At 50.4% G+C, this 18,118-nt stretch overlaps 1 protein-coding gene across 1 annotated transcript in view; it reads left to right on the top strand.

Annotated features, from left to right (window-relative positions):
• CSMD2 (CUB and Sushi multiple domains 2) overlaps positions 1-18,118 on the top strand; it is a 236,605-nt gene that overhangs the window by 198,458 nt on the left and 20,029 nt on the right. Inside the window, exons 40-55 of the mRNA XM_058819623.1 lie at positions 84-200; positions 1,171-1,380; positions 2,445-2,633; positions 3,981-4,158; positions 4,871-5,016; positions 5,835-5,915; positions 6,003-6,116; positions 7,262-7,450; positions 8,199-8,345; positions 8,972-9,160; positions 10,515-10,700; positions 12,687-12,881; positions 14,558-14,731; positions 15,690-15,863; positions 16,907-17,080; positions 17,917-18,105. Coding sequence (XP_058675606.1) covers positions 84-200; positions 1,171-1,380; positions 2,445-2,633; positions 3,981-4,158; positions 4,871-5,016; positions 5,835-5,915; positions 6,003-6,116; positions 7,262-7,450; positions 8,199-8,345; positions 8,972-9,160; positions 10,515-10,700; positions 12,687-12,881; positions 14,558-14,731; positions 15,690-15,863; positions 16,907-17,080; positions 17,917-18,105 — 2,652 coding nt within the window. The remainder of the gene's footprint in view (positions 1-83; positions 201-1,170; positions 1,381-2,444; positions 2,634-3,980; positions 4,159-4,870; positions 5,017-5,834; positions 5,916-6,002; positions 6,117-7,261; positions 7,451-8,198; positions 8,346-8,971; positions 9,161-10,514; positions 10,701-12,686; positions 12,882-14,557; positions 14,732-15,689; positions 15,864-16,906; positions 17,081-17,916; positions 18,106-18,118) is intronic.

Raw genomic sequence — 18,118 nt, forward strand, 5'->3', positions numbered from 1 at the left:
TCATTTCCCATGGCCCTCACCCAGACAAGCCCCTCAGGGATCCTGTCACTGGATCCTGACCATGAACCCTGTTGTTCTTCCAGCCCAGTGTGGAGGAACAGCAGAAGAGATGGAAGGAGTGCTCTTGAGCCCAGGATTCCCGGGAAATTACCCCAGCAACCTGGACTGCACGTGGAGGATCCTGCTGCCTGTGGGGTTTGGTGAGAGAGATGGGTTTGGGTTGGTGCCATCACAGAAGAGGGGCTGAAAAATCAGAGAATCCCTGACTGGTTTGGATTGGGAAGAACCTCAAGATCATCTCATTTCACCCCCTGCCAGGGGAACTATCCCAAAGTGCTCCAAGCCCCATCCAACCTGGCCTGGGGATCCAGGGGCAGCCACAGCTTCTCTGGGCACCCTAAACCAGGACTTCCCCACCTTCCCAGGGAGGAATTCCTTCCTAAGCTCCACTCCAAAGCTCCTCTGAGTCAGTTTGAAGGCACTCTGTGTCCCCAGGGCAGTTAAAGTCCTGCTGAGTGTCCAGGGTGTCCTGGGCTGTGCAGGTGGGCAGTGCTGGGGTTGGAGCTAGGTTTGGTATTGGGATTGAAACAAGGGTTAGAGCTGGGGTTGGAGCTGATGTTGGGGTTGGGGTTGGAGCTGGGATTGGAGCTGGGAATGATGTTGGGATTGAAACTAGGGTAAAAGCTGGGGTTGGTGCTGATGTGGGGGTTGGAGCTCGGTTTAAAGCTGGGGTTGGGACCAGGGTTGGTACTGCTGTTGGAGCTGGGGTGAGTAATGATGTTGATGCTGGTGTTGGAGCTGGGTTTGGTATTGGGATTGGAGCCAGGGTTGATGCTGATGTTGGGGTTGGTTCTGCTATTGGAGCTGGGGTTAGTGCTGATGTTGGTGCTGGGGTTGGAGCTGGGTTTGGTATTGGGATTGGAGCCAGGGTCAGTGCTGATTTTTGGGTTGGGATTGGAGCTGGGTTTGGTATTGGGATTGGAACCAGGGTTGATGATGTTGGGGTTGGTGCTGGTGTTGGAGTTGGAGTTAGTCTGATGTTGGAGCTGGGTTTAGTATTGAGATTGGAACTGAGGTTAGTGCTGATGTGAGTGCTGCTGTTGGAACTGGTGCTGGTGCAAAACCTCAGCTGCAATTTTAGAGCCCAACTCCTCCTCCCCCCCTCTGCAGGTGCCCACATCCAGTTCCTGAACTTCTCCACGGAGCCCAACCACGACTTTGTGGAGATCCGGAACGGGCCCTACGACACCAGCAGCGTCATCGGGCGCTTCAGCGGCGCCGAGCTGCCCGGCTCGCTGCTCTCCACCTCCCACGAGACCACCGTCTACTTCCACAGCGACCACTCCCAGAACAAACCCGGCTTCAAGCTGGAGTACCAGGGTGAGCAGGGACAGCCCTGCCCCGGGGGCGGCGGTTCTTGAGTTGACTCCGTGGTGGTTGAGTTAATTCTGTTGTTGTTGAGTTGACTCCGTGGTTGTTGAGTTAGCTGCATGGTTGTTGAGTTAATTCCATTAATTCTGTGGTTATTGAGCCCATTCCATGGTTGTTGAGTTAACTCTGTGGTTGTTGAGTTGAGTTAATTCCGTGGTTGTTGAGTTGAGTTAATTCTGTGATTGTTGAGTTGAGTTAATTCTGTGATTGTTGAGTTGAGTTAATTCTGTGATTGTTGAGTTGAGTTAATTCCGTGGTTGTTGAGTTGAGTTAATTCCGTGGTTGTTGAGTTGAGTTAATTCTGTGATTGTTGAGTTAACTCCGTGTTTGTTAACTCCGTGGTTGTTGATTTAATTCAGTGGTTGTTGACTTAACTCCATGGTTATTGGGTTAATTCTGTGGTTGTTGATTTAATTCCATGGTTGTTGAGTTAATTCAGTGGTTATTGAGTTAACTCCATGGTTGTTGAGGTAACTCCATGGTTGTTGAGTTAACTCCATGGTTGTTGAGGTAATTCGATGATTGTTGAGTTATTCTGTGGTTGTTGAGTTAACTCTGTGATCATTGAGTTAACTCTGTGGTTGTTGAGTTAATTCAGTGGTTATTGAGTTAACTCCATGGTTGTTGAGGTAACTCCATGGTTGTTGAGTTAACTCCATGGTTGTTGAGGTAATTCTATGATTGTTGAGTTATTCTGTGGTTGTTGAGTTAACTCTGTGATCATTGAGTTAACTCTGTGGTTGTTGAGTTAATTTAGTGGTTATTAAGTTAACTCCATGGTTGTTGAGTTAACTCTGTGGTTGCTGTGTTAATTCAATGGTTGTTGAGTTAATTCCATGGTTGTTGATGCCAAACCTCCCTGGGCACCCCCTTCCAACCCTTTCCATGGAGAAATTCCTCCTGAACTCCATCCTGCCCCTCCCCTGGCACAGCTTGAGGCCGTTTCTCCTTGCCCTGTCCCTTTTTCCCTGGGAAATAAAACACAAACACAAATCCCCATTGTGTTTCCCCAGCCTACGAGCTGCAGGAATGCCCCGACCCGGAGCCCTTTGCCAACGGCGTGGTGAGAGGAGCTGGCTACAACGTCGGCCAGTCCATCTCCTTCGAGTGCCTGCCTGGCTACCAGCTCATCGGGCACCCCGTGCTCACCTGCCAGCACGGCACCAACAGGAACTGGGACCACCCCCTGCCCAGGTGTGAAGGTACGGCCTGGGCTCACCTGGGCACCTTGGGATGGGCTGGGAGCAAAGGTGTGGCTGGGAATGAGCTCTTGGAGGGACCCATGAGGTGTTTTGGTGAATATTTGGGGTGTTTCAGCAGCTTCTGAGAGGGGTTTGAGTCTTGAGCACCAACGGGAACTGGGACCACCCCCTGCCCAGGTGTGAAGGTACAGCCTGGGCTCACCTGGGCACAGCACTTCAGCTCCTTGGGATGGGCTGGGTTTGCTCTGGGAGCAAAGGTGTGGCTGGGAATGAGCTCTTGGAGGGACCCATGAGGTGTTTTGGTGACTATTTGGGGTGTTTCAGCAGCTTCTGAGAGGGGTTTGAGTCTTGAGCACCAACGGGAACTGGGACCACCCCCTGCCCAGGTGGGAAGATACGGCCTGGGCTCACCTGGGCACGGCACTTGAGCTCCTTGGGATGGGCTGGGAGCAAAGGTGTGGCTGGGAATGAGCTCTTGGAGGGAATTGTGGTCTCCGTGAGGTGTTTTGGTGAATATTTGGGGTGTTTCGAGGGGTTTGAGTCTTGTGGTGTGGGTAAGGAGAATTTGTGTCTCTCACCTTCCTGCTGGAGCTGTTATTGCTGTGTGGCACAGTCCAGGGGCCTTGGAGTGATAATTCCTTGCTGCTTTATTCCCTCAACAACATCCCAGCTTCCATTGGTTTAGCTCTGATAAATAAAAACAATCACTGATAAAAGAGTCTTGCAGCTCTGAGGACTCTGTGTGTGTCCCTGTCTGTCTCCTTCATGGGCATCTCCAGGTGGGAGATCCTCAGGAATCTTCCAAGGTGTTTTTTTTTTTTCTGAAAACTGTGCTCAGAGGACTCTGCAGGCTGAAGATTCACAATCCAGGCATCCAAACTCATCCAAATTCTCTTTTCCAACCCCCCATGGCTGTTTCAGCCTTTCACCCCTCAGGCTGCTGGCCGGAATTCTGTGGGATTTGCTTCCATAAGGGTTTCAGGTGAACCTTTGAGAAGTTCAGGGCTGCTTATTGAAGATTTCCCAGCCCATTTCCCAGGAGCACTGACCTTTATCCCAGCTCTGGCTCTGCAGGAGCTGTGCAAGGAGGGAGAGAGGTGATATTTGCCCTCTTGTAAGTCCTTGAACCCCAGAGAACACAAAGAGCTGAATCCTCAGCTGCTCTTTCAATGCTTGCAGCAGAGAGGAGTTATTTCAGGCAAGTTAGGACAAAATCTGGGTTTTTCTATATGCAGAATTGTTACTTTTGTACCAAAAAAAAAAAAAAAAAGTAATAAAAATGGGATATAAGGATGTTTAAGGGGATGTTTCCTCACGGGATTTGTGTTTCTCTCTGCTCCCCTGCAGTGCCTTGTGGGGGCAATGTCACAGCCCAGAATGGGACAGTTTACTCTCCTGGCTTCCCCAACCAGTACCCAAATTCCCAGGATTGCACCTGGCTGCTGACAGTGCCCGTGGGATACGGGATCCACCTGAACTTCACCCTGCTGCAGACAGAGCCCTACAACGACTTCATCACTGTCTGGTGGGTGCAGGGGGTCACTCCAAGGACTCATTTTGGGAAATAATCCTGCCTTTGAAACAGCAGCAACTGAGAATGGGACCCCTGGGATCCCCTTTGCAGGCTGGGAGCTTCTGGTGTTTTGGAGAAAAGAAGAGAAATTAAAATTTTTTTTGAGCTTTCTTTCAATATGAATAAATAAAAATATTATTTATAATGATAATCTCCATTATTTATTCAGAATGGAGATTATCAGCTTCAGGTAGCCACTCTGATTAAAGGGTTTGTGACCAAAGTTTGAGCTTGTAGCACTCAAAGTCTGACCTTCAGAATATCCCCTGGTATTATTTATTAAGAATGGAGATTATCAACTTCAGGTAGCCAGGGGAGCTCTGATTAAAGAGTTTGTGACCAAAGTTTGAGCTTGTAGCACTCAAAAGTCTGACCTTCACAATATCCCCTGGTATTCTGGAGGGGATATTCAGAATCCATGATTTGCTGGGCAAACAGGGAGTGAAATTCCTTTGGGAAATAATTCCTAATTCCTCAGTTTTTGAGGTTAAAAAAGAAATTTGTGTTTCTGATTGCCCAGCTGGGAGCAAGGAGAAGTTGTAGGGTTTAAATTGGAGCAGGGGTTGTGAAATGTGGATGCGGGGAAGGGAAAGGAAAGCCTAGGTTGGGTTCCTGGGCTTAAATCCTTGGAAAAATCAATTTTTCCTTGTGTTCCTGCCATCAGGGATGGGCCCCAGCAAACAGCCCCACAGCTGGGGGTGTTCACAGGCAACTCAGCCAAGAAATCTGCCCAGAGCTCCTCCAACCAGGTCCTGCTGAAATTCCACAGCGACGGCGCCAACGGGGGCATCTTCGCCATCTACTTCTATGGTCTGAGCTGCTGCTTCCCTTGGGGGAAAATGTTGGGAATATTGGGGAATAGATCTGGGAAAATGCAAAAAAATACCCTTTTACCCCAAGTTTTCCACATTTTTTTCAGCCCAGTTTTTTTTAATGAAGTTTTTCAGGCTGGGTTTCCCAAGGAAGTTTTTCAGATGAGTTTTTCTCCACAAAGTTTATCAAATCAGGTTTTTTCCAGGAAGTTTTTCAGCTCAGATTTTTCCCTCGAAGTTTATCAAACCAAGTTTTTTCTAGGAAGTTTTTCAGCCCAGTTTCTTTTTCCATAAAATTTTTCAAACCAATTTTTTTCCAGGAAGTTTTTCAGCCCAGTTTTTTCCCCCAAACTTTATCAAACCAAGTTTTTTTCCAGGAGGTTTTTCAGCCCATTTTTTTCCACAAAATCTTTCAAACCAGTTTTTTCTAGAAAGTTTTTAGTCTAGGAATTTCCTGGTGGAAAGGGAAGGATTTTCCTTGGAGAGAGGGAGGAGTTTCCTTGTGGGGAGGGAGGAATTTCCTTGTGGAAAATGAAGATTTTCCTAGTAGAAAAGGAGAATTTCCTTGTGGGGAAAGAGGAATTTCCTAATGGAAAAAGCAGAATTTCCTGGTGGAAAGACAGGAATTTCCTGGTGGAGAGGGAGGAATTTCCTCATGGAAAAGGAAGAATTTCCTTGTGGTGAGGGAGGAATATCCTGATGGAGAGGGAGGAATTTCCTGGTGGAAAGGGAGGAATTTCCTTGTGGAAAGGGAGGAATTTCCCTGCTTCCATCGTGGCTGCCCTCAGGATGTTCTGCTCCTCCCTTGCTTTCCAGCTTTCCAGCTTTTCCGCTGCCAGCCTCCCACCATGGTTCCCAACGCCGAGATCATCACAGAAAACGAGGAGTTCAACATTGGTAAAGCCTTCCCTCATCCTCCTCATCCTCATTCCCCTTTTTTAATTGCATTTCCCCCTCCCATCCCTGTTTTCCATCCCTTCCCAGGTGACATCGTCAGGTACCGCTGCCTCCCTGGCTTCACCCTGATCGGGAACGAAATCCTCACCTGCAAACTGGGCACCCACCTGCAGTTTGAGGGACCCCCACCCACCTGTGAAGGTAAAACTTCCACAAATCCCACATTGCCCTGCTCAGGGAAGGAGCTGGGGGAGGTTTTTTGGCACATTTTTCATCCTTGGGGTTCGTTTTCCCATTTTTAGGAGTGTGGGATTTTTGGGAGGAGGGAGTGAGATCCTCCCTGAGCAGGAATTGGAGTTCTCATGTCCCAGTTTGGGATCCCAGTTTGGGATTCTTTGAGCCCCAGGGATCAAGGCATTGGGAATGGTTTGTTGGCTGCTTTTTGCTCCTTTCTTGGAGTGTGACAATTGTTGGGATTTGTGGGATTTTGGAAGGAGGGAGGGAGACCCTCCCTGAGCAGAAATTGGAGTTCTCATGCCCCAGTTAACAGTTCCATGGGACATGAGCTGTGGTTTGTTCCAGCAAAGTTTTCAGGTATTCCTGGAGAGGTTTTTGTGCCTCAGGAGAATTCTGCTCATTTTGGGAGAGGTCAAGGCATTGGGAATGGTTTGTTGGCTTTGCTGCTTTTTGCTCCTTTCTTGGAATGTGACAGTTGTTGGGATTTGTGGGATTCTGGGATTCTTTGAGCTCCAGGGTCAAGGTATTGGGAATTATTTATTGGCTTTGCTGCTTTTTGCTCCTTTCTTGGAGTGTGACAATTGTTGGGGTTTGTGAGATTTTGGGAGGAGGGAGTGAGACCCTCCCTGAGCAGGAATTGGAGTTCTCATGTCCAGTTTGGGATCCCGTTTTGGGATTCTTAGAGCCCCAGGGATCAAGGCAGTGGGAATGGTTTGTTGGCTTTGCTGCTTCTTGTTCCTGTGGCAAAATTGTTGGGATTTGTGGGATTTTGGGATTCTTTGAGCCCCAGGGATCAAGGCATTGGGAATGGTGTGTTGGATGCTTTTTGCTCCTTTCTTTCAGTGTGACAGTTTTTGGGATTTGTGGGATATGGGGATTCTTTGAGCCCCAGGGATCAAAGCAGTGGGAATGGTTAGTTGGCTTTGCTGCGTTTTGCTCCTTTCCTTAAGTGTGACAGTTTTTGGGATTTGGGGATTCTTTGAGCCCCAGGGATCAGGGAGTGCAGGGGTCGTGCTCTGCCTTGAGCTGGCTCATCTGGACAGACCTTGTGCTTCCATCCTTCCTCTGAAAAATGTTCATTCCCACTGAATGTCCATCTCCATCCCCAGTGCACTGCCCCATGAACCAGCTGATGACGGATTCCACCGGGGTGATCCTGAGCCAGAGCTTCCTGGGCAGTTACCCCCACTTCCAGACCTGCTCCTGGGTGGTGAAGGTGGAGCCAGGCTACAACATCTCCCTCACCATCGAGTACTTCCTCAGCGAGAAGCAGTTCGATGAGTTTGAAATCTTTGATGGTGAGAGATTCCCCCCTCTGCCCTGCCTCCCATCCCAAACCTTCCTGGGCTTCTATGATCCCAACCAGTCAAGGGGGAAGGAGCATTCCAGGGCCAGCTTCCCACCTGGAACCTCCTGCTGGCCTTCCAGAAAGCTCCTCACTGATTCCTGGCATAAGGAAACAGCTACAATTTGATTTTTTGGGATGGATCTGAAGGATTTTTCCAAGAGGCAGGAGTTGGGTGTGATGGTGTTCACAGGGATCCCAGGATGAGGGAAGAGATGAGGATCTGACTCCATGTTTCAGAAGGCTGATTTATTATTTTATTATATATATTATATTAAAGAATACTATACTAAGCTATACTAAAGAATACAGAAAGGATACTTACAAGCTAAAAAGATAATAATGAAAACTTGTGACTCTTTCCAGAGTCCTGACACAGCTTGGCTCTGGTTGGCCAAAAAGTGAAAACAACTCACAGCAGATATCAATGAAACAATCACCTGTGGGTAAACAATCTCCAAACACATTCCAGATGAGCACAACACAGGAGAAGCAAATGAAATAAGAATTGTTTTCCTTTTTAAACACATTCCAATGGAGCAAAACACAGGCGAAGCAAATCAGAGAATTATTATTTTCCTTTTTTTCTGAGTCTTCTCAGCTTCCCAGGAGAAAAATCCTGGGGCAAAGGGATTTTTCAAAAAAAAATGTGAATGCCACACTGTGACTTGTCCCTTCTCCCTGTCCCCTGTTCCTGGCAGGTCCCTCAGGGCAGAGCCCCCTGCTGCTGTCCCTCAGTGGGAATTACTCAGCCCCTCTGACCGTCACCAGCAGCGGGAACAGCGTTTTCCTGCGCTGGTCCTCCGACCATGCCTACAACAGGAAAGGCTTCAAAATCCGCTACTCTGGTGAGTCCCAGCTGCCTCTGCCAGCAGCAGGAGCAGCTCCAGAGCCAGGAGGATCCATGGCATTCCTGCAGAGATCCAGCTGGCAGGGCAGGAGCTGCCAAGGCAGGGAAGGCACAAAGCCGGGTGTGTTCCAAGCTGGGGATGTTGGAAAGGCAGGGTCTGTCCAGGAGAAACCTTGGAGCTTTGGCTCGGTCTCAACCAATCTGTAACAATCAGGATTGTGGGATCACAGTCAGGAGAAATTCCAGGGAGAAACCTTGGAACTTTGGCTCAGTTCCCAACCACTCTTCAGAACCAGAAGCCTGATGTGGAGAGTCATTGATACCAGGGACTGGATATTGGGAGAGGTTTCTGGATGAGGAGGTGGCCAGGCACTGGAAAAGTCTGTCCAGGCTTTTCTCAGCAAATGGATTAAGGAGTATTCAATTACCAGGAGTGACTCCTTATTCCTGGAGCTGGCTGAGGCTCAGACCAGAGCCCTGTGCTCCATCCCTGCTTCGACTCCGCGTTTCTCCATCGCCGATTTTTGTTTTGGGATTTCTGGGGAAGCTCGGTGTAGTTCCTGGGAGTGGGAAGGGAATGACCCTGCTGCTGACTGATTTTCTTTTCCCTGCCCTCCTTGCCAGCTCCCTACTGCAGCCTCCCCCAGCCCCCAGCCCACGGGATGATCCTGAGCCACTCCGGGCTGCGCCCCGGCAGCTCCGTGCGCTTCGGCTGCGACGCCGGCTACCGCCTGGTGGGACACAGCACCTCCACCTGCAGCCAGCACCCCCAGGGCCACTTCCACTGGAGGGAAGCCATCCCCCTGTGCCAAGGTGGGAGCAGGGATGGCTTGGGATTGAGTTCTGAGAGTCCCTGGAAAAGCGGGGGGAAAAAGATAAATATTGGAATTGGGTAATGTTTGGAGCAGGCTCGGAGTGCTGAGGGTGATCCTCCTCTGCAAGGCTTTGGGAATAGATGGCAAAGAGGAAAAGGAATGACTGGGAGCTGGAAAAGGTTGGATTTTCCAGGTGCTTTCTGTTCTCTGGGAGAGCCATTGGTATTCAGCCTGGCACCCAGCACCCCCAGGGCCACTTCCACTGGAGGGAAGCCATCCCCCTGTGCCAAGGTGAGAGCAGGGATGGATTGGGATCGAGTTTTGAGAGTCCCTGGAAAACCAGGGGGAAAAAAATATATTAGAATTGGGTAATTGGGTGTTGAGAACCAGCTTGGAGCACTGAGGGTTATCCTTGTCTCCAAGGCTTTGGGAATAGATGGCAAAGAGGAAAAGGAATGACTGGGAGCTGGAAAAGAGCAGCGGGGAAAAGGTTGGATTTTCCAGGTGCTTTCTGTTCCCTGGGAGAGCCATTGGTATTCAGCCTGGCAGCCTGTCTAGACATCAGGCCTTGGAGAGGGATTGGCCAGCCCTGAGCTCGCTGCAGTGACACTCCTGTCACCATCGGTGCCAACAGGGATGGGGGTTGATCCTGCCTCTGGAGCTGCTGACACCTCTCAGAATTCACCTGCCAGCTGGTCTGGAATCCTGCTCCGTGCTGGGGCAGGAGTGGGACAAAAGCTGAGCCTTGCATGGCAAATGCAGATTAAGTAGAATGATAGTGAATTTATCACAGGGTGAAAAAGTAGATTTTGGGGTTTTTAGAATGGAGGTTCAGTGGGCAAGATGGAGGGATTTGGGTGTGTCCAGCCTTTCTCCTTCTTCTTCTTGGCCTCCATCTTCTGCTGTGATGGTGGCACTTTTAGATTGGTTTAGAGTAGAAGCTCAGTGTCTAACATAGGTGATAGGTATTGGAAAGTTATTGTAAACAATGTACATGTAGTTTTTAGTATAAAAAGATAACAGCACTGCCCTGGGGGTGGCCAGAGTGTCTTGGACTGTCTTGCTGAGCAAACCTCGGCTGGACAGGAGGAAGAATTTTATAGCTAAGGAACAATAAACAACCTTGAGACTGAGAAATGAAGAGCCCAGACTCCTTCTTCAAGCACCAGACTGGGAAAAGAGACTTTCTAGCATTTCTTGGGGTCACTCTGACAAGCCAGAGACACCAACAATCCTTTATGAAGGGTGGGCACTCCCAGTAGGAAAGTTCGGGGTCCGGGATTGTGGTTTGGGATAAAACCAGCAGCTCCCTGATTTCTATTTTATGTTTAAGATGTGTTTTCTCTTCCCAGCTCTCTCCTGTGGCATTCCCAGAGCCCCAAGGAATGGGGTTGTCTTTGGGAAGGAGTACACGGTGGGCACCAAGGCCGTGTACCAGTGCAATGAGGGATTCCAGCTGCAGCCGGGCGCCGAGCCCAGCACCGAGTGCCTGCAGGATGGAGTGTGGAGCAACGGGAACCAGCCCCCTCTGTGCCTGGGTGAGTGGGGATTGGGGCTGCCCACACAGCAGTGAGGCCTTTGGGGGCTGCCTAAAACACAGGCCAAACAAAATTTAAAAGTATAAAGCAGTTCTATTTATTGAAGGGTTTTCAGGTACATTTAGGGCAGATGAAGCTCCCCAGGGGCTGCACCCAAAATGGACAATGGGTCATAGTTTTTCACACTTTTATAAGTTTGATCCGTTTGCACATTGGGGGTTAATCTTCCAGTTAACTTCAGGTAACAAAGTCATTTTCACAGAAAGAGTGGTCAAATACTGGAATCATCTAGCCAGGGAGGTGGTGGAGTCACCATCCCTCGATGCGTTTAAAAAAAGACTGGAGGTGGCACTTGGTGCCATGATGTAGTTGAGGTGTTAGAACATGGGTTGGACTCGATGATCTTAAAGGTCTCTTCCAACCTAGAAATTCTGTGATTCCATGATTTACCCCAAGTTTGCTCCCCCAAACCCACTTTTGTTTCCATTTCTCAAGGCCTGAGACAATGAGGTGTCCTTGATTCCCATTTTACGATTTTAACCCCATTGCAAGGCATTTTTCTCTTTGGGTTTCAGGCAACATCACCACTTACAACATTATCCCCAAAATTTTCCTTTTAATTCTCAACAACAGCCTCACCAGAGGATACATCCCTTGTGGTGGTGTTCACAGGGGTCCCAGGACGAGGGAAGAGATGAGAATCTTGACTCCAGGTTTCAGAAGGCTGATTTATTATTTTATGATATATATTATATTAAAAGAAAATGCTATACTAAAAGAATAGAAGAAAGGATTTCATCAGAAGGCTGAAAAAGGAAGGGAGAGGAATGATAATAAAATCTTGTGACTGACCAGAGAGTCCAAGACAGCTGGGCTGTGATTGGCCATTAATTAAAAACAACCACATGAGACCAATCACCAATCATCTGTTGCATTCCACAGCAGCAGATAACCATTGTTTACATTTCATTTCTGAGGCCTCTCAGCTTCTCAGGAGAAAAAATCCTGGCAAAAAGATTTTTCATAAAACATGCCCATGACACACCCCTCATTAAAAACCCACCACACTGGGACTTTTTTGGGGGGGTTAAAACCTCACTGAACCAACTCTGTGTGCCATTTCCCTGTGCCATTTTCTCTGTGCCATTTTCTCTGTGCCATTTTCCACGTGCCATTTCCCATGTGCCATTTCCCACGTGCCATTTCCCTGTGCCATTTCCTTTGTGCCATTTCCCGCGTGCCATTTCCCTGTGCCATTTCCCACGTGCCATTTTCCCCGTGCCATTTCCCACGTGCCATTTCCTACGTGCCATTTTCCACGTGCCGTTTCCTGTATGCCATTTTCCCTGTGCCATTTCCTGTGTGCCATTTCCTGGGTGCCATTTCCCTGTGCCATTTTCCCTGTGCCGTTTCCCGCACACCATTTTCCATGTGCCATTTTCCCTGTGCCATTTCCCATGTGCCATTTCCCACGTGCCATTTTCCCTGTGCCATTTCCTGTGTTCCATTTTCCATGTGCCATTTCCCTGTGCCATTTCCCGCGTGCCATTTCCCACATGCCATTTTCCTTGTGCCATTTCCTGTGTTCCATTTTCCCTGTGCCATTTCCCTGTGCCATTTCCCGCGTGCCATTTTCCGTGTGCCATTCCCGTGTGCCATTTCCTGTGTGCCATTTCCTTTGTGCCATTTTCCCTGTGCCATTTCCCACGCACCATTTTCCATGTGCCATTCCCCGTGTGCCATTCCCCGTGTGCCATTTCCCCTGTGCCATTCCCCTGTGCCATTCCCCTGTGCCATTCCCCTGTGCCATTCTCCTGTGCCATTTTCCGTGTGCCATTTCCCTGTGCCATTTTCCCTGTGCCATTTTCCCTGTGCCATTTTCCCTGTGCCATTTCCCACGTGCCATTTTCCCTGTGCCATTTCCCGTGTGCCATTTCCCTGTGCCATTCCCGTGTCCCATTTCCTGTGTCCCAATTCCCCCCCCAGCTGTGACGTGTCCCGACGTGGGCAGCATCGCGGTGGAGCACGGCCGCTGGCGCCTCACCTACGAGGTGCAGTACCACTACAACGCCCAGCTGATGCTCATCTGCGACCCTGGCTACTACTACACGGGCCAGAGGGTCATCCGCTGCCAGGCCAACGGCACCTGGAGCATCGGGCAGCCCGTGCCCACCTGCAAAAGTAAGGGCAGGGGCACCCCAGGGTGGCACCGGGGGCTGGGGTTGGGTTTGGGGTCAGTAAATTCAGGATTCAGGGTGGTGCTGGTGGGTGATCGTAGATAATCAAGGAGATGGTGTCCTTTGGGTACAGGATGGAATGGTTTGGTGTGGATTTGGGAGGAAATCTTTCTCCCTGCCCCCTGGGAGGGCAGGGAGGGGCTGGGATGGATTTCACTGGGCAGCATCACCAGGGGCTGATTTTGTGTTTGGGCTCAGCAAATGCCAACCTTGGGGGTTTCAGGATGGTGCTGGTGGGTGACCATACCTTTGGGTACAGGATGGGATGGTTTGGTGCAGATTTTGGGGAGGAAATCCATCCCTGGGAGGGCAGGATGGTGCTGGAATGGATTTCCTAGAGGAGCTGTGGCTGCCCCATCCCTTCCAACCCGCCCCATCCCTGGAAGTGTCCAGTCCATGTTGGAGCAAACTGGGATCATGGAAGGTGTCCCTGCTGTGGGGTAGAACTCAATTACTCCTGGCAGCAGCTGAGGCGGAGACAGCAGAGCTGCTGGAAGGGATTGGGATGCAGGGAGATGCCTGGAAGTGATTCCTGGTTTAATCCCAGCACTTCCCTGGGATCTCAAGCCCTTCAGCTCAGCTGTTGCTGTGGGGTCCCTGCAGCTCCTCTGCCACAGCTGCTCTGAAGTGAGGGCTTTTAAGGAGGGAAAATAAAGAATTCTGCTGTCAAGCCTCAGCTCTCACACAAACACCAGGTTTACAAGGGTAACAGTGTCACCTGCAAATCAAACCCAACGGGGCACGCCAGCGGCTCTCAGTTGTTCTGACACCACTGCTGTGCTTTGCATCTCTCCCTTTGTCAGAGGTGCAGGGTTTTTCTCTCCAAGTGCAGACAGAGGCAGCAAAGCCTCTCCTTCCCTGCTGCCTGCCTTTGTTTGTGGAGCTGTGACTGCTGGTGTGGGTGACAGATGTACTTCTCCCCCTGCCAGCTCTTCCTCTGGATCCGGGAGCAGGAGCCTGACCTCCTTTTGTTCCCTCAGCCTTATTGCCACCTAAATCCAAGTGACAGCATCTTGGCAGTGCCCCGAGGTCAGCAGCACCCAGCGGGAGCTCTGCAGGCTTGGCAGAGCTTGAAGGCAGAGAAAATGAAGATAAAACCAAGAGTTCTGAGAGGGGAGTTGGGTTTGCAGAGGCTCCTGCATCCCACAAACCCAGATGGGATCTGCAGATCTTGGGATTTCGGCTTGTGGGGGAAAGCTGGGTGTCACTTTTAATTATGAACTTTGTGCCATTCCAAGGTCAGGCTGGACAGGGCTTGGAGCAGCCTGGCCTAGTGGGAGATGTCCCCATCATGGCCTTTAAGGTCCCTTCCATGATTCTGTGGGTTTTCTGGGAATCAGGCTTAATGACAGAGAAATATTCCTGTCTGAGGAAGTTCTGGTGTGAAAAACTCCTTTGGTTCCTTCCCAACCTGTCTTTAGTGCTTCCCTCGTGCCCTGAAGCATAAATTGAACAGCTCTTATTTTTGTCACCTCGTCTAAGATGGCTCTGGAATTACCACAATTCCTGGAATTATTTAATGAACTTTCCCACTCCAGCAGCAACTCCTGGTGCCGTGCCTGGATGCATTCCTTCAAAACCCAACCTGTTCTCTCAGTAATCCTTTGGGTTCCGTCCTAGTTATCTCCTGTGGGGACCTGCCCACGCCTCCCAACGGGAACAAGATCGGGACCCTCACCAGCTACGGGGCCACTGCCATCTTCTCCTGCAACACTGGCTACACCCTGGTGGGCTCCCGGGTCAGGGAGTGCATGGCCAACGGGCTCTGGAGCGGGGCTGAGGTCAGGTGTCTGGGTAGGTACCCCTTGGGCAGCTCCTGGGGCACCCACACCTGTGGGAAAGGCTCCTTGGGAGGGAGCAGGGGGTTTCAGGACTGACATCCACCCTGCGGGGTTTGAAGGGGGTGTAAAAGGGAGGCAGAGTTGGATTCCTGCATCCTCCACAGGTGTGAGGTGTTGGGACAGTTTTGGGGTGAGGATAGTTGGTTGGGACTGCAGAGTGTTGAGGTGACAGCCTGGAGGTGAAAGAGGATGGGTGTGGTTGGATATTGGGGTGGATTCTTCCCTATAAACAGCATGGTATGGATTGGCCAGAGAAGGTGGGGCTGCCCCATGCCTGGAGGTGTCCAAGGAGAGGTTAGACATGGCATGGTGGAAGCCTGTGGACAGCCCTTGCTTTCCCTTCCAACCCAACCCAGTCTGGGCATTGTGAACCCCATCCATGCCCAGAGAAGCTGTGGCTGCCCCATCCACAGCTGGAAGTGTCCAAGGAGAGGTTGGACAGGGCTTGGAATGACCAGGGATGGTGGAAAGTGTCCCTGTGGACAACCCTTATGTTCCCTTCCAACCTAAACCAGTCTGGGCATTGTGAACGCCCATCCATGCCCAGAGAAGCTGTGGATGCCCCATCCCTGGAGGTGTCCAGGGAGAAGTTGGATGGACAGGGCTTGGTGGAAGGGGTCCCTATGAACAACCCTTATGTTCCATTCCAACCCAACCCAGTCTGGGCATCGTGAGCCCCATCCATGCCCAGAGAAGCTACAGCTGCTAGAAGTGTCCAAGGAGAGGTTGGACAGGGCTTGGAATGACCAGGGATGGCGGAAGGTGTCCTTGTGGACAACCCTTGCATTCCCTTCCAACCCCACCCAGTCTGGGCTTCTCCTCACCCCAACCCCACAGAGATCCGGACGATGCTTTTTGGGGACGCCTTTGCTGGGCTCTCCAGCTGATTGCTGCTGTTCTGTCCCCTCCAGCCGGGCACTGTGGCGTGCCCAGCCCCATTGTGAATGGGCAGATCAACGGGGAGAACTACAACTACCGTGGCAGCGTGGTGTACCAGTGCCAGGCCGGCTTCCGCCTCATCGGCATGTCCGTGCGCATCTGCCAGCAGGACCACCGCTGGTCCGGGAAAACGCCTGTCTGTGTGCGTAAGTATTGTCATTGCTTCAGCCTGGGGGGACATCCCAGCCTGGAAGGGGCTGGGGAAGGGGTTGGGGAAGGGGCTGGGCAGAGCTCACACCCCCAAAATGTGGGGTGGTTGAGGTATGAGGTGATCATGCATGCACATTCGGGGTGTTTTGCTATCGAAACTCCATTTTCTTCAAGCAGGGAAAAAACCTATTCTTTATTCACATAACTCATTTTTATGCAGTTTTACAGACCTCATGTGTCTTTCCAATTGGTTAGTAGCTTTCTGGCTAATTACTTTATTGGTTACTGTCCATCAAATCTTTCTGTTCTTAAATTCTTGTGTGCGTCAGTATTTGTCATTCCTTCAGCCCTGAGGGGACATTGCAGCCTGGAGGGCCTGGAAGGGTTTGGGCAGAGCTCACACCCACGAGGTGTGGGATGACCATGCACACACCTTTGGGATGTTTTTTTATCAAGACTCCATTTTCTTCATGCAGGAAAAATCCTATTCTTTATTCACATAACTCATTTTTATGTAGTTTTAGTCACACAACTCGTGTGTGACTCCAGTTGGTTGGCAGCTTTCTGGCCAATTACTTTATTGGTTAATAAAAGGTATTTTACTTGTCCATCAAATCTTTCTGTTCTTAAATTCTTGTGTTCATCAGTACTTGTCATTCCTTCAGCCATGGGGGGACAGGGAGAGAGGGAGGGAACAACAGAGTTTGGGATGTCTGGGGTGGTGTGGGGTTAAGAGCAGGAGCTGGGATTTTTGCAGAGGGATATGTGGTGTAAATCAGCAGGATCCTGGCACTTGGCTGCCTGGAGAGGGATGTAGGGAATTCCTGGATGCAGGGAGTTCCTGGAGCAAATAAAAGCTAAAACTAAATCCCTTTGTCTCAGTATGATCCTGTATCTCAGCATAGCAATCCCCAAATCTTTGGGTTTTGGGATTGATGTGGTGGTTTTTATGCTCTCCTACCTCCAGAACTTTTTGCAATGAATAATCCACTTTTTCTCCAGGAATAAATCCAGTGACATTTCCATTTTGTCCTTACAGCCATCACCTGTGGCCACCCTGGCAACCCCCCCAACGGCCTCACCCAGGGCTCCCAGTTCAACCTCAACGACGTGGCCAAATTCCAGTGCAACCCTGGATTCCGCCTGGAGGGAGCTTCCCAATCCCAGTGCCTGGCCAACGGCCAGTGGAGCAGCACCCTGCCCTCCTGCCGAGGTCAGTCTGGCCTTCCTTGGGGATTCCTCCATGATCCCAAGCCAGAAATCCCTGGAAACCACCCAGGGGATGTGGTTGGAGATGCCAGGGATGCTGTAAATCCCACGGGATTTTCTCACCTCGATGCGTTCTCCAAGGAGTTGGAGCGTGTTGGAAATTTGGGATCAGACCCAAATTTGGGCTCAGATGGTGTTAAAGGCAGGCACAGATCAGATCAAATTCGGGATCAGACCCAAATTTGGGGTCAGAGGGTGTTAAAGGCAGGCACAGCCCTACAAACACACCCTGCTGGTCGCAATCCATGTCCATGGAAAATCAGGATCTCTCCTCTGCTCCCCCCCAAATCACCTTGTCCAGCCTCCTCATTTATTTTCCCAGGAAATATCTTCCCACAGCTTTGTGCAGAGCCCTTTTCCCTTTTTCCCCATGGGATCAGCACTCAGGTTCACTTCCCAAATCCCCTCCCATTCCTGCACTCCCTCCCTCTGCATCCCCCTAATCCAGGATCTCTGGCCATGCTGGATTATCAATTATCCCCAAAAAAATCCCAGTTTGGGATCAGTTATTCCCAGCTGGATAATCTCAATCCCAATTTGGAGATCCAGCCTCTGCTGCTGGATGACAACCTATAGGATTGCCTGGACTCCCTTTTTCACAAGAAATTTTTCCACTCCCACCCTCAAAAATCTCAGAGTGGGGGGGAATCAAAAACCTTAAATCAGCATAAAATCTTCAACTTCCCGCCATTTTTTTTTTTTTTTTCAAAACCCCACATTTTCTGCCTCACTTTTCGCTTCCCACTATTTTCTGGGTGTTGTTCTGTTGTCTGTTTGCAGTTGTGAACTGTTCTGACCCCGGGCACCTGGAAAACAGCGTGCGGCAAGTGCAGCCGAGCGGCCCGCACAGGTTCAGCTTCGGCACCACCGTGTCCTATCAGTGCAGCCACGGATTTTATCTGTTGGGGACGCACGTCCTGACGTGCCAGGGCGATGGCACGTGGGACAGAGCCCTCCCCCAGTGCCTTTGTAAGTGGCCCCA

The sequence above is a fragment of the Ammospiza caudacuta genome, chromosome 25, assembly GCF_027887145.1.
Source record: "Ammospiza caudacuta isolate bAmmCau1 chromosome 25, bAmmCau1.pri, whole genome shotgun sequence".
In the NCBI taxonomy this organism is placed as follows: Eukaryota; Metazoa; Chordata; class Aves; order Passeriformes; family Passerellidae; genus Ammospiza; species Ammospiza caudacuta.